At 43.8% G+C, this 12918-nt stretch overlaps 2 protein-coding genes across 2 annotated transcripts in view; both read right to left on the bottom strand.

The window, feature by feature from the left end:
* Window positions 1-12918, bottom strand: part of LOC128633558 (CUB and zona pellucida-like domain-containing protein 1) — a 153430-nt gene that overhangs the window by 97180 nt on the left and 43332 nt on the right. The window lies entirely within an intron of this gene.
* On the bottom strand, window positions 1037-5507 carry LOC128633562 (CUB and zona pellucida-like domain-containing protein 1). Its single transcript, XM_053682542.1, has 6 exons — window positions 5451-5507; window positions 5238-5270; window positions 3605-3780; window positions 2757-3148; window positions 1383-1627; window positions 1037-1172 (listed from the first exon to the last, which is right to left on the bottom strand). Exons 3-6 carry the CDS (start codon window positions 3752-3754, stop codon window positions 1132-1134), a joined length of 828 nt encoding a protein of 275 aa, XP_053538517.1. The 5' UTR covers window positions 3755-3780; window positions 5238-5270; window positions 5451-5507; the 3' UTR covers window positions 1037-1131.

Below are 12918 nucleotides of genomic sequence, written 5' to 3'. Positions count from 1 at the left end.
CTTGTCAGCGTTACTGAGAAGAAGTTCCAGCATCCAGTATCTAATGTCATTTACACATTCCGCAACTTTATTAAGCTGATGTCTGTCATCTTAGTCAACAAAGGAATGGCTTCAGAAGAAGAAGATCATCGGTTGGAATGGCCCAGGCCAAGCCCAGATGTAAATCCTTTTGAAACCCTGTGGAACGACTTTAAAGAGTTCTGTGCACAGGAGATCAAATTGCAGTTTGATAGATCTAGATCAGGCGTGTCCGATCTTATCTGGAAAGGGCCGGTGTGGGTGCAGGTTTTCATTCCAACCAAGCAGGAGCCACACCCGATTCCACCTGTTTAATCAGGTGATCTTGTCTTGGAACATTTTTGCAATGAAGCGTGTATTAAAATTGCCAAATGACGATGTGCTACCTTGGTAGACTCAACTTTAGACTCAAAATCACTGAGTGCTGTATTACAAGAATATGTGCTTTAATTAAGTATTAGTTAAGAGGTGTGCATACTTATGCAACCAGGTTATTATAAGTTTTTTCTTTTCTTTAACTTTTTTTTGTCTTGTTTACCTCAAGAGAGAGATAAAGAGAGGTTGGTGAGGGAACAACTTTTTATAGCTGCTATAACATAATTGAGAACATCAACTAACTTGATTTGTGGCCATTCAACAACATTAAACCTAACAATAAATAGATAAAAAGTAGGACATTCTTTAATAAATGAGGTGGTAACATCACACCATTCTGTTGTTGTTGTTGTTGTTGTTGTTGATTTCCCTATGACATAGAGTGTTTTCTTTATTAAATTTGATCATCGTTCTGTGTGAACAAAGAACCTTGTGTTTGTCATTTCAGCTAGTGTTGCTATAAGATTTTCATTGCTAGAACTGTCTTCCCATAACCAGTGGTATCTGGTGGTGTAGCACAATACGTTTAATCTACTGCTCTACAGTCACTTTCTTTTAGGTACTGTGTATATATAAGTTCTTCAGATTTTAACAGATAAATATAATAATTTTCTGATCATAACACCAATGACACCACACCAGCTTGCCTTTAGATAATGCTTTAATAGAGGAAGCTTATTCAGATTATTATTCAGTGTTAACTATATTTAAGTGATTAATTAATCAGTCAGTGTGAGTTCACTCCTTGTCCTCCGTCTTGGCCTCAGCCTCCTCTGGACCTGTAAATAAATAAATAAATAAATAAATACTATTCTGAATACACAATAAGCCTGCTTTTCTGTTTATCGCAGTTTATGATACATCGCCTCCTTAAAATGTCTGTCCACCATATTATGTAGTAAACAGAATTATGGGATTGTCCTCTACACTTTTTGCATAATAAGAGTCTTTCAAAGTCCCTACTCAAAATTCACAAGTTGTCCTCTGACCTTTGAGTGTGATTGGCCCAAGGATGAGGACCTCAGTGTGGTGATCAGAGCTAGTGCTTCGTTTCCTGCGATAACGGCATCCTTGGCGACATCGTGAGTTGTAGTCGTTGTCAGGGCAGATAATGACATCACACTTGAGGAACACCTGGTTGTGTGTGCGCAGGAACTTGAATGCGCTGAAGCTGAACTGAGCGAAGTAACGATTTCCATTTCTGTATATGTTTACCGTGTTGTCTCTCCGACAGCTGAAATGATAAAGACAAAAATAAATACATCATTGTTACATGAACTGTCTAAATAGAGACAGCACATAGCAAGCAGTGGTCTTAAAGAGTTCATGGATATTATGACACCTTATACAACTTCATTTACATTCCTAGGCAGCTTTGTAGGTTACAGATGTCTACCAAAGAGAGAACAACTACCTGTACAACAAGGAATAGGATCTACTGTGGGCAACAAAAACACCTCTCAGAGAAGCTGAAGGGTAAACAGTTCCTGATTGAGGTTTACTCAGGAGAGGAAATCAGTGCTGGTGTAGGAAAACCTGCTGGAGGGGTAAAAGTCTTTGATGGTATTTGAACCATTTCATTGATGTTTACAATTGCGATCTGCTATTGTGAGTGCCCCGACCATAGACACACAATCTAGGGGTATTTGAGCAGTCAAAAGAAACTTCTCTGAAGAGCTGAAAGACTTAACGTGTAACCCAGTATCAGCATGGAAAACCATCACTAATAACAAGAAATACTGACTATAATTTCAAGGCACCTGTGGAGCCTACACTTGAGGCCTATCGGTAGACTTCAGCTCAACCTTAACTACAATCATTACTGATCTCCTCCACTACATTTTCCCAACATACTATGCCTGCCTAGTTGGATCTAGGGATCACTAACTTCCTGACTCATAGGAGGTAGCAGGTGGGGCACTCATCTTACTGGAATAACTGCAGTTCACATATAGGACTAACAGGTCGGTTTATAATGCAGCTACATTACTTTATTACCTCAGTTACATTATAATGGGGTTACATAACCTCCTCCAACTTCTTAAGCCTGAGGATCCTAGTGTTAGATGCTATTTGTTGACTTTATCTCAACCTTCAATGAAACCATTCCTGTATACAACTCACTATGCCTGACACAATGTTAGCTTATCACTAACATCCTGCTTGGTAGGGGGTAATAGTTGGGCCAAGTGTAACTCACATGTTGAACCCTGACAATCAGCTACACACGCTCACACTATTATTTGTGTTGCCTTTAAAAGGTGGGTCCACTGAGGTATTGCTATTGGTTTACAGGGACAATGTTGCTTGTGTCAGTGTACTTGTTATAGTTGTGTGTGAGTGTGTGTGTGTGTGTGTTGTACCCATTGCGTATAAGGTCATAGGTGCGGCTGCTGTAGTCGTGGTTTGGCGAGGCCACACAGGAGTCCATGAACAGATGGAGGCTTGGTTCGGCTGGGGTTAGCTGCACCTGCACGTACAGTTGCTGATTGAGGTTCACTCGGTACGGGGAATCGGTGATGGGGTAGTAAAAGCTGCTGGATGGGTAAAAGGCCATGGTGGTGTTGAACCGACCCGTTCCAGTGATAGCTGCATTTGTAATCTCTTTGGCCTCATAAAGAATCTCGACTGAAGAATCACGCTCCATCACACATCTCACAACCAACGGGAAAACTGTATTATTTCGGGTGATCTCATCCGACGTTGGCTGAGCTGCTCGCACATTATTGGTGTAGATAATACGTCCATTCTCGGTCTGGGGGGAAGTGCACATAAATACGTACATATAAGTGCATATAAAATTAAGCACCATTAGCTAAAGTTTGACTGACAACACATTTATCCTCCAGAGTTGCAATGTTTTTTTCTCATTTTCTCCTTAATCTGGTCTCCAATTCCCACCCACCAGTACTTTGTTATTTAAAAATAACAATAAATAAAAAAAACAACCAATACTTGTCTTGTGTTTTTTTTTTTTGTTCTTACTGTACTAACCTCTCCAACAGGGTATTTTGACTGATGGTACACAATTTGGCCAAATGTTTCTGGACACCTGACCATCCACAAACTTTTGGCCAGATATTGCATTGTGGGTAATTCAGTACCTGAGAGTGTACTTTGTGCGGTTCATGACATTACCCTACTGCAGTGCATTGTGGGATTTCACTGGATCACTGGATGTTATGTAATATTGTATAAAGTGTAGTGTTACCGTTCTCCTGGTGCTGCAGCTATGGAGACGGAAGTTGAAGGTGACATAGTAGTTGTCAGTTGAAGCTCTGCAGCGATGGTCATCAAGATAAAGGTCGTACCAGCTGAATCCCAGTGAGTCCAGGTAGGATTTACGGATGGCAATGTTCATCGAGTCAGAGGAGCAATCCACACGGGCTGCACGACATTCAACGTTTGACATAAAACTCTAACCATGCATCTAGTTATTGTGTTCTTTGTATTTCATTACCAACCTCTATACTGTTCACTATATAGCCATGCTGAGTCCCACTAGTCCAGGCCATGTTTATATTTTATAGTGAAATCCCAAATTCATTAGCAATAAAAAAACCAATACTACTACTAATAATAATAATAATAATAATAATAATAAAGCTGCAAGCAGCATTTTCTGGGGCCAAGCACCCAGACTCAGTGAGCCTCATATTTACAGACATGCTACAATTATTGGTTAAGGAATCACAGCAAAGCAGAGCAATAACTATAGGCAAAGGGATTCAAGTATGATTTGCATTTTCAAAAATTTGCAAGACTGTTATGGGAGAATTCTTTTGAATATCAGAGTTCCTTTGATAACTTTTATTCAGACAACTCTCAAGATGATGTGAGCCAAATTTGGTGAACATTGGACATAATTTGGAGAAGGAGTTGCAAAAATGGCACTTAGACGTGAGCATTTTTTAGCATGTGAATGTTACTTTTGACCAGTAGGTGAAATTTGTTCAATAAAATTTGTTGCTTAGCCTCAGGTCATGGCCCTTAAGATGTGTACCAAGCTTTGTGTCATTGAACAAAGTCACTGCTGAGATGCAGCCTCACTTCCTGTTTGGCTGCTTTGTTATCAGATTTGTTGGCACATTATGGGCAAACCATTTTGAATATTCAACATTTTATAAGTTTTTAAATAAGTTTTGTGAGGCTTACTCTGTAGATGATGTGACAGATTTGGTGATGATTGGACAAAGTTTGTAAGAGGAGTAGCTCTTTTTTTTCAAAATCAAATTAAAAATTTAAATTAAATTTCAGACCTTGGCATGCATTCACATCAGCATACTCCAGTGAATTATAGGAAAATTACCTATGAATTTTGCACAAATTCTTCAAATGATATAATGGAAAAAATTTTAAAGTTTTTACAGTTCTTGACCACAAGGTGGCACAAACATAAAACGTCTTGGGTACATTGCTGGCATAGTACTGAAGATACTTATCAAGTTTCATGATACATTGATGCATTGTTGAGATACACCCTCATATCCTGTTTTTCACTTAGGGGTGTACTCACTTTTGTTGCCAGCGGTTTAGACATTAATGGCTGTGTGTTGAGTTATTTTGAGGGGACGGTAAATTTACACTGTTACACAAGCTGTACACTCGCTACTTTACATTGTAGCAAAGTGTCATTTCTTCAGTGTTGCCACATGAAAAGATATCATCAAATATTTACACAAATGTGAGGGGAGAACATGCAAACTCCAAAGTCAAATCAAATGAAATAAATTAAACTAAACAAATCTGACATTTAATAATAGATCAACTCAAAATCAATTCATTCCTTTAATATTAATATGATTGCTGATTCAGTACGTCAGTATTCAGTACTGAAACATTACCTGTTGTCAGTGAGCTTTCTGTTGTCGTGGGTTCTTAAACACAGTGAGAAAATATTCAGTTAGGGACGTTTAAGTAAATAGGAAACTAAAGAATGGAAGAAGGTCTAGAATGGAGAACCAAAAACGATTTCTAGATCCAAATAAAGAGAAATAATGGAGGAGACAGAGCAGTTTTACTGAGAATACACCGGTTAAAGACAATTACATTTTTACCTGGTGTTGTTGTTGGTGTTGTTGTGGGGGTGAAACAATAATCTAAATGAAAAATGGTAAAAAGTTCACACTGTATGTATTAAACATCACATGTCTGTGAGTCTGCATTTTTGCAAACACTACTACTGATTTCACTGTCACTAGCTCTTTCCATCTGTTTATAACTCTGCATCCTATCAACAAGGGAAAGAACGAAAAGAAAAAAAATAAATACAAAAGTAAAAGTAAAATCTTTTTTTTTTTAATTTACCGATTGTTCCATTGCATAATAAATAGTAATGTTAATTTAGGACTAAAAAAATACATATATCTTACATTAACTAGATTTTTAAAAAATAGTTCTCACCGTAATAATCATTGCAGCAGTTTCCATAGGACTGACAGGAGCTGGTGCAGGAACAGAGCGCACCATTATAACCACAATGACCCCTGCAGCTAATGAAATCTAAAAAAAAAAAAAAAAAAAAAGTCAAATCAAATGAAATAAATTAAACTAAACAAATCTGACATTTAATAATAGATCAAATCAAAATCAATTCATTCCTTTAATATGAATATGATTGCTGATTCAGTACGTCAGTATTCGGTACTGAAACGTTACCTGTTGTCAGTGAGCTTTCTCTCGTCGTGGGTTCTTAAACACAGTGAGAAAATATTCAGTTAGAGACGTTTAAGTAAATAGGAAACTAAAGAATGGAAGAAGGTCTAGAATGGAGAAACAGAAACGATTTCTAGATCCAAATGAAGAGAAATAATGGAGGAGACAGAGCAGTTTTACTGAGAATACACCGGTTAAGGACAATTACATTTTTACCTTGTGTTGTTGTGGTGGTGGTGGTGGTGATTGTGGTGGTGGTGGTGGTGGTGGTGGTGGTGGTGAAACAATAATCTAAATGAAAAATGGTAAAAACTTCACACTGTACGTATTAAACATCACATTTCTGTGAGTCTGCATTTTTGCAAACACTACTACTGATTTCACACTGTCACTAGCTCTTTCCATCTGTTTATAACTCTGCATCCTATCAACATGGGAAAGAACGAAAAGAAGAAAAAAAAATACAAAACTAAAAGTAAAATCTTTTTTTTTTTTAATTTACCGATTGAAACATTTCATAATAAATGTAATGTTAATTTAGGTCTAAAAAATTACATATACAGTGAGGGAAAAAAAGTATTTGCTCCCCTGCTGATTTTGTACGTTTGCCCACTGACAAAGAAATGATCAGTCTATAATTTTAATGGTAGATTTATTTGAACAGTGAGAGACAGAATAACAACAACAAAAAATCCAGAAAAACACATGTCAAAAATGTTATAAATTGATTTGCATTTTAATGAGGGAAATAAGTATTTGACCCCTCTGCAAAACATGACTTAGCACTTGGTGGAAAAAACCCTTGTTGGCAATCACAGAGGTCAGACGTTTCTTGTAGTTGGCCACCAGGTTTGCACACATCTCAGGAGGGATTTTGTCCCACTCCTCTTTGCAGATCTTCTCCAAGTCATTAAGGTTTCGAGGTTGACGTTTGGCAACTCGAACCTTCAGCTCCCTCCACAGATTTTCTATGGGATTAAGGTCTGGAGACTGGCTAGGCCACTCCAGGACCTTAATGTGCTTCTACTTGAGCCACTCCTTTGTTGCCTTGGCCGTGTGTTTTGGGTCATTGTCATGCTGGAATACCCATCCACGACCCATTTTCAATGCCCTGGCTGAGGGAAGGAGGTTCTCACCCAAGATTTGACGGTACATGGCCCCGTCCATCGTCCCTTTAATGCGGTGAAGTTGTCCTGTCCCCTTAGCAGAAAAACACCCCCAAAGCATAACGTTTCCACCTCCATGTTTGACGGTGGGGATGGTGTTCTTGGGGTCATAGGCAGCATTCCTACTCCTCCAAACATGGCGAGTTGAGTTGATGCCAAAGAGCTCCATTTTGGTCTCATCTGACCACAACACTTTCACCCAGTTGTCCTCTGAATCATTCAGATGTTCATTGGCAGACTTCAGACGGGCACGTATATGTGCTTTCTTGAGCAGGGGGGCCTTGCGGGCGCTGCAGGATTTCAGTCCTTCTCGGCGTAGTGTGTTACCAATTGTTTTCTTGGTGACTATGGTCCCAGCTGCCTTGAGATCATTGACAAGATCCTCCCGTGTAGTTCTGGGCTGATTCCTCACTGTTCTCATGATCATTGCAACTCCACGAGGTGAGATGTTGCATGGAGCCCCAGGCCGAGGGAGATCGACAGTTCTTTTGTGTTTCTTCCATTTGCGAATAATCGCACCAACTGTTGTCCCCTTCTCACCAAGCTGCTTGGCAATGGTCTTGTAGCCCATTCCAGACTTGTGTAGGTCTACAATCTTGTCCCTGACATCCTTGGAGAGCTCTTTGGTCTTGGCCATGGTGGAGAGTTTGGAATCTGATTGATTGATTGCTTCTGTGGACAGGTGTCTTTTATACAGGTAACAAGCTGATATTAGGAGCACTCCCTTTAAGAGTGTGCTCCTAATCTCAGCTCGTTACCTGTATAAAAGACACCTGGGAGCCAGAAATCTTTCTGATTGAGAGGGGGTCAAATACTTATTTCCCTCAATAAAATGCAAATCAATTTATAACATTTTTGACATGCGTTTTTCTGGATCTTCTTGTTGTTATTCTGTCTCTCACTGTTCAAATAAATCTACCATTAAAATTATAGACTGCTCATTTCTTTGTCAGTGGGCAAACGTACAAAATCAGCAGGGGATCAAATACTTTTTTCCCTCACTGTATCTTATGTTAAATAGATATTTTTTAAAACTTTATTACATTAACTAGATTTTTAAAAAATAGTTCTCACCGTAATAATCATTGCAGCAGTTTCCATAGGACTGACAGGAGCTGGTGCAGGAACAGAGCGTACCGTTATAACCACAATGATCCCTGCAGCTAATGAAATCTAAAAAAAAAAAAGAAAAAGAAAAAGTCAAATCAAATGAAATAGATTAAACTAAACAAATCTGACATTTAATAATAAATCAACTCAAAATCAATTCATTCCTTTAACATTAATATGATTGCTGATTCATTACGTCATACAGACCATCATATACATTCACATAATCACAGTTGAAGCAGCGGTCCAGACTACACACACACACACACACACAGACACACACACACACACACACACACAGGCTGTAGGAGTTAATTTTTTCTTATTAAGTCATTTTAAAAATGTTAACTTTATGTGCTGTCATCTGTATTTAGATAGAATGCCTTACACAACATCATTTTGAAAAAATATATTTGTTTTCATAAAGTAGAGTCTGAAGTACAATGGCTATTAAAAGTCTACACACCCCTGTTACAATGGCAGTTTTTTATGATGAAAAGCAAATGAAACCAGGATAAATCATGTTAGAACTTTTTCCACCCTCAATGTGAAATTATGATGTATAAAAACCTGAATGAAAAACAACCAGAAACATTTTAGGGATTTTCTTCACAACCCACTACTGAAGCCATGGTCCACAAAAAGCTTACAAGACACGCACAGTATCGATCAGGAGAGGGGTTATTAAAGAATTTCTAAAACATTGAATGTACCATGGAACACCGTAAAGGCCATCATCAGCATGTGGAGAAAATGGAACACTGCAGTGACATCACCCCATCACGTCCCTCAAACATTTATAAAAGGACAAGACAAAAGCTTACCAGGGAGGCTGCCAAAACACCAACAACAACATTAAAGGAGCTGCAGGAATATCTGACAAGTACTGATTACACTCTGCACATGACAACAATCTCTCATTCTTCACATGTCTGGGCTGTGGGGTATGGCGCCTAGACAGAAGCGCTTTCTCACAAAAAAACATCCAAGCTCAAGTAAATCCCCCAAACCATGTGGCAAAAATGTATGTATGGCCTGATGAGACCAATTCCAAAAGGTATATTTGGTGCAAACAAAAGGCACATCACCAAAAGAGCACCGAAGCTACGGTGAAGCACGGTGGTGGCAGCATCATGCATTACGGCTGATTTTCTTCAGCCAGAAGCAGGGCATTTATGAATGTGGAGGGAATCATGAATAGCTACAAATACCGGCCGATTTTAGATAGATGCAAAACCTTCAGGTGTCTGCTAGTAAGCTGAAGATGAAAAGAAATTTCACCTTTCAGCAGGACAATGACCCAAAGCATACATCCAAATCAAAAATGTTGTTGCTTTGTGTTGACTCGCCGTGTTAGCCGTTATTTTTGCGCTGTTCACAATAAAAATCTGCACTTGCATCCGTCTTCGCCTCCGTAACTCGTCAATGGGAGAGCTCTATTTTTCGTCATTTTTGGCTGTTTTGCTGAATTCGGCCCTGTTATTTAAAAGGTATGTCTTGGAATTTAGATGTATACATGCCACGGACAGTCCTTAAAGCATGTAGCAAAGATTTAGCAGGTTAGCAGGTGGAGAGGATGGCCCGACATGGACTGCCTAAAGATCAATGAGATTACCGAGGATGGTGTCACTTAAAAACCATAAGGAAGGCTTTGGACTACTATTGATATGACCAGGTCATATGACCTGTGACAGCTCTCTGACCAGAGAAGGCTGAAAACGTGGGATGGCCTTGGCCAGGGCAGGTCCTACAGTAGCGCTGGGGGCTAACTGCCCGAACAACCTCATGTCCCCTGATACGTCCCTCCACGGCCCCTCAGGACCGTTCCTTCCTTGCCTGCTTTGCTTTTATGATCATTCTTAGATCAGGCCTCTTAGCAGGCTGTGGCCGTCCGGTCCCCCTGGCTCTCTGCGCAGGGGAGGCAGCCCGCCACACTCGCCTTCTGTGCCTCCCTCGCACAAACAACAGACATGCAGTCCTGCTGAAGATAATAAGGCTGGTGGCATGGTTCAGAGGTGCCATATATATATATATATATATATATATATATATATATATATATATATATATATATATATATATATATATATATATATATTGTCGCGACCGGCAGAGTGCCGGCGCACATAAGAAGGAAATCGCTCCTTCTCCAACTGCCGCACCGGCACGACGTGGGCAGCTTCCTGCCGAACATTCCGCCAGCCGGAAGGACCGCCGCGGCAGGGCGGGGCTGACGCAACTCCGGCCAGCGATTGGCGGATCCAACGGGGGAGTCCCACCACTCAGGCGACGGCGGAGGAGGATAAAAGGGCGCGCTTCCGGCCGGGAAAGGGAGGAGAATATCGTAGCGTCAAGACGGACTCCGAGGCACAAGCGCGGACGAGACCGCCGGATAGTGAGAGTCGCACACACGGAGGACGCCGGCCCGGGAAAACCCCCGCCCCGCCTCGGGAATCCCGCCTCCGCCACGAGTAGACTCCGCCAGCCGCCACGCCTCCACAAAACCCCGCGCTTATCCACTTATAACCCATTCACTTCACCCTAGCCACAATAAACCACCGCTTGCAACCATCCTTCTGTCTCCTGTGGGTCTGTACGCCGCCCTTCCCCGGGCTAATTCCTCACAACTGGTGGAGGATGCGGGCATAGTACAGACCCGCCTACCACACAAAAAAAAAATAAATAAATAAAAAAAAAAAAAAAAAAAAAAAAAAATTATAAATAAATCCGTGAGAGAGAGGAAAAAAAAAAAAAAAAAGGGAGCCCCCCCCAAAATGGACCGCACCCTGCAATACCTGCTGGAGGCCAGCCTCCAGCAGCACGCTGTGACACAGCAGCTCGCCGTGAGCCTTCAGGTCGCCATACAGACACTGTTCGCCATGAGGACTGAGGCCCCCGCCGCCTCCGTGCCTCTCCCCGACGCAAGCAGTGAGATCCGCCGCCTACTACCCCCCCTCGGCCCCGAAGAGGACCTCGAGGCGTACTTCGAAGCCTTCGAGAGTATCGCCCGCCGGGAGGGGTGGGACCGTGAAGATTGGCCACGCGCCCTTGGCCCACTACTCACGGGAGAGGCCCGAACAGCCTACTATGCCCTCGAGCCGGAGGAGGCCGCAGACTACCTGGCGATGAAGGAGGGAGTCCTGGCATGGTGTGGCCGAACCCCTGGCCAGGCAGCTACTGAATTCCATCGCTGGGTTTATCGACCAGGTGCCCGACCACGGTGCCAGATGAGCGCCCTCATCCGGATCACCAAACGATGGCTCCGGCCGGATCGGCATACCACCTCAGAGGTGGCAGAGAAAGTGGCGGTCGACCGTTTCCTGAGGGCGCTACCACGGGCAGAGAGACAGGCTGTGGGGGCACACGCCACAACTACGGCCCAGGAACTCCTGACTGTCCTGGAGCGAACCTTGGCCACCCTAGAGCTCGACCCCGGGGAGCAGCAGCACCTCGATCGGCCCCTCGGTGCCCAGGGCCCCCGGTCCGACTGCCAGACCCGGCCCTGCACCTGGAGGAACCCCCAGAGGGCGCCCACTTGTGAACACCCCCGAGATGAGTCCATGCCTACAGAGCCGGAGAGGGAAGCCGCCCGGCTGCTGACAAAACCGTGGCTCGCAGGCTGCGCCCTCCATCAGCAGCAACCGCCGGAGGCGCCCTCCTTGATGGTGTGGGTCGAAGGGAGACCGGTAACCGCCCTACTGGACACCGGGAGCACGGTGACCCTCGCCCAGCCCTCCATCCTGCCTGACGGACGCCGCCCAAGCGGGACGCTCACCATGACCTGCGTCCATGGGGACACCCGGGAAGTCCCCGCAGCCGAGGTCCAGATCCGGGGCGAAGCCGGCACCTGGCCCCTTCAGGTCGGAATCATCCCCAAACTCCCCGTGCCCCTCCTCCTGGGACGAGACTGGCCCGGATTCCGGGTGGTACCGAGAACCGGGCCCCGGAGATCGCGGCGACGTGTGAAGGAGCAAGCAAGGATTGACAGGGTGGGCCCCATCGTCCGGGAGGCTGGCCTGACAGCGAACCCAAAGAAATGCCACCCAGGGCTGACGGAAGCCCAGTACCTGGGATACCGCATCGGACGGGGAATGCTGAAGCCCCAACTAAAGAAGATTGAGGCTGTGAAGGACTATCCGCGCCCGACATCGAAAAACCAGGTACGTGCCTTCTTGGGATTGGCGGGCTACTACCGCAGGTTCGTGCCTAACTTTTCTGCTGTAGTCTCTCCCCTCTCAGACCTTACAAAGAAGGGCCAGCCAGACCAGGTGAGGTGGACAGCCGATGCAGAAAGGGCCTTCCAGGCCCTAAAAGAAGCCCTCACCGACACCCTCTGGGCCCACCACCGAGCGGCAGTAGGCTCGGAGCTGAGGGGGGGGTACTGTCGCGACCGGCAGAGTGCCGGCGCACATAAGAAGGAAATCGCTCCTTCTCCAACTGCCGCACCGGCACGACGTGGGCAGCTTCCTGCCGAACATTCCGCCAGCCGGAAGGACCGCCGCGGCAGGGCGGGGCTGACGCAACTCCGGCCAGCGATTGGCGGATCCAACGGGGGAGTCCCACCACTCAGGCGACGGCGGAGGAGGATAAAAGG

This window comes from Ictalurus punctatus, chromosome 9 (genome assembly GCF_001660625.3).
Source record: "Ictalurus punctatus breed USDA103 chromosome 9, Coco_2.0, whole genome shotgun sequence".
Classification (NCBI taxonomy): Eukaryota; Metazoa; Chordata; class Actinopteri; order Siluriformes; family Ictaluridae; genus Ictalurus; species Ictalurus punctatus.
This window is presented reverse-complemented; position numbering and strand designations above follow the sequence as displayed.

Bases quoted from the DNA above. Each gene is read 5' to 3' on its own strand.
- LOC128633562 (XM_053682542.1), bottom strand. From the start codon at position 3,754: ATGAACATTGCCATCCGTAAATCCTACCTGGACTCACTGGGATTCAGC. The intron at 3,149-3,604 runs GTAACACTACAC...ACTTCCCCCCAG, and splicing joins GCTGCAGCACCAGGAGAACG to ACCGAGAATGGACGTATTAT. The intron at 1,628-2,756 runs GTACAACACACA...TTATCATTTCAG, and splicing joins TATGACCTTATACGCAATGG to CTGTCGGAGAGACAACACGG.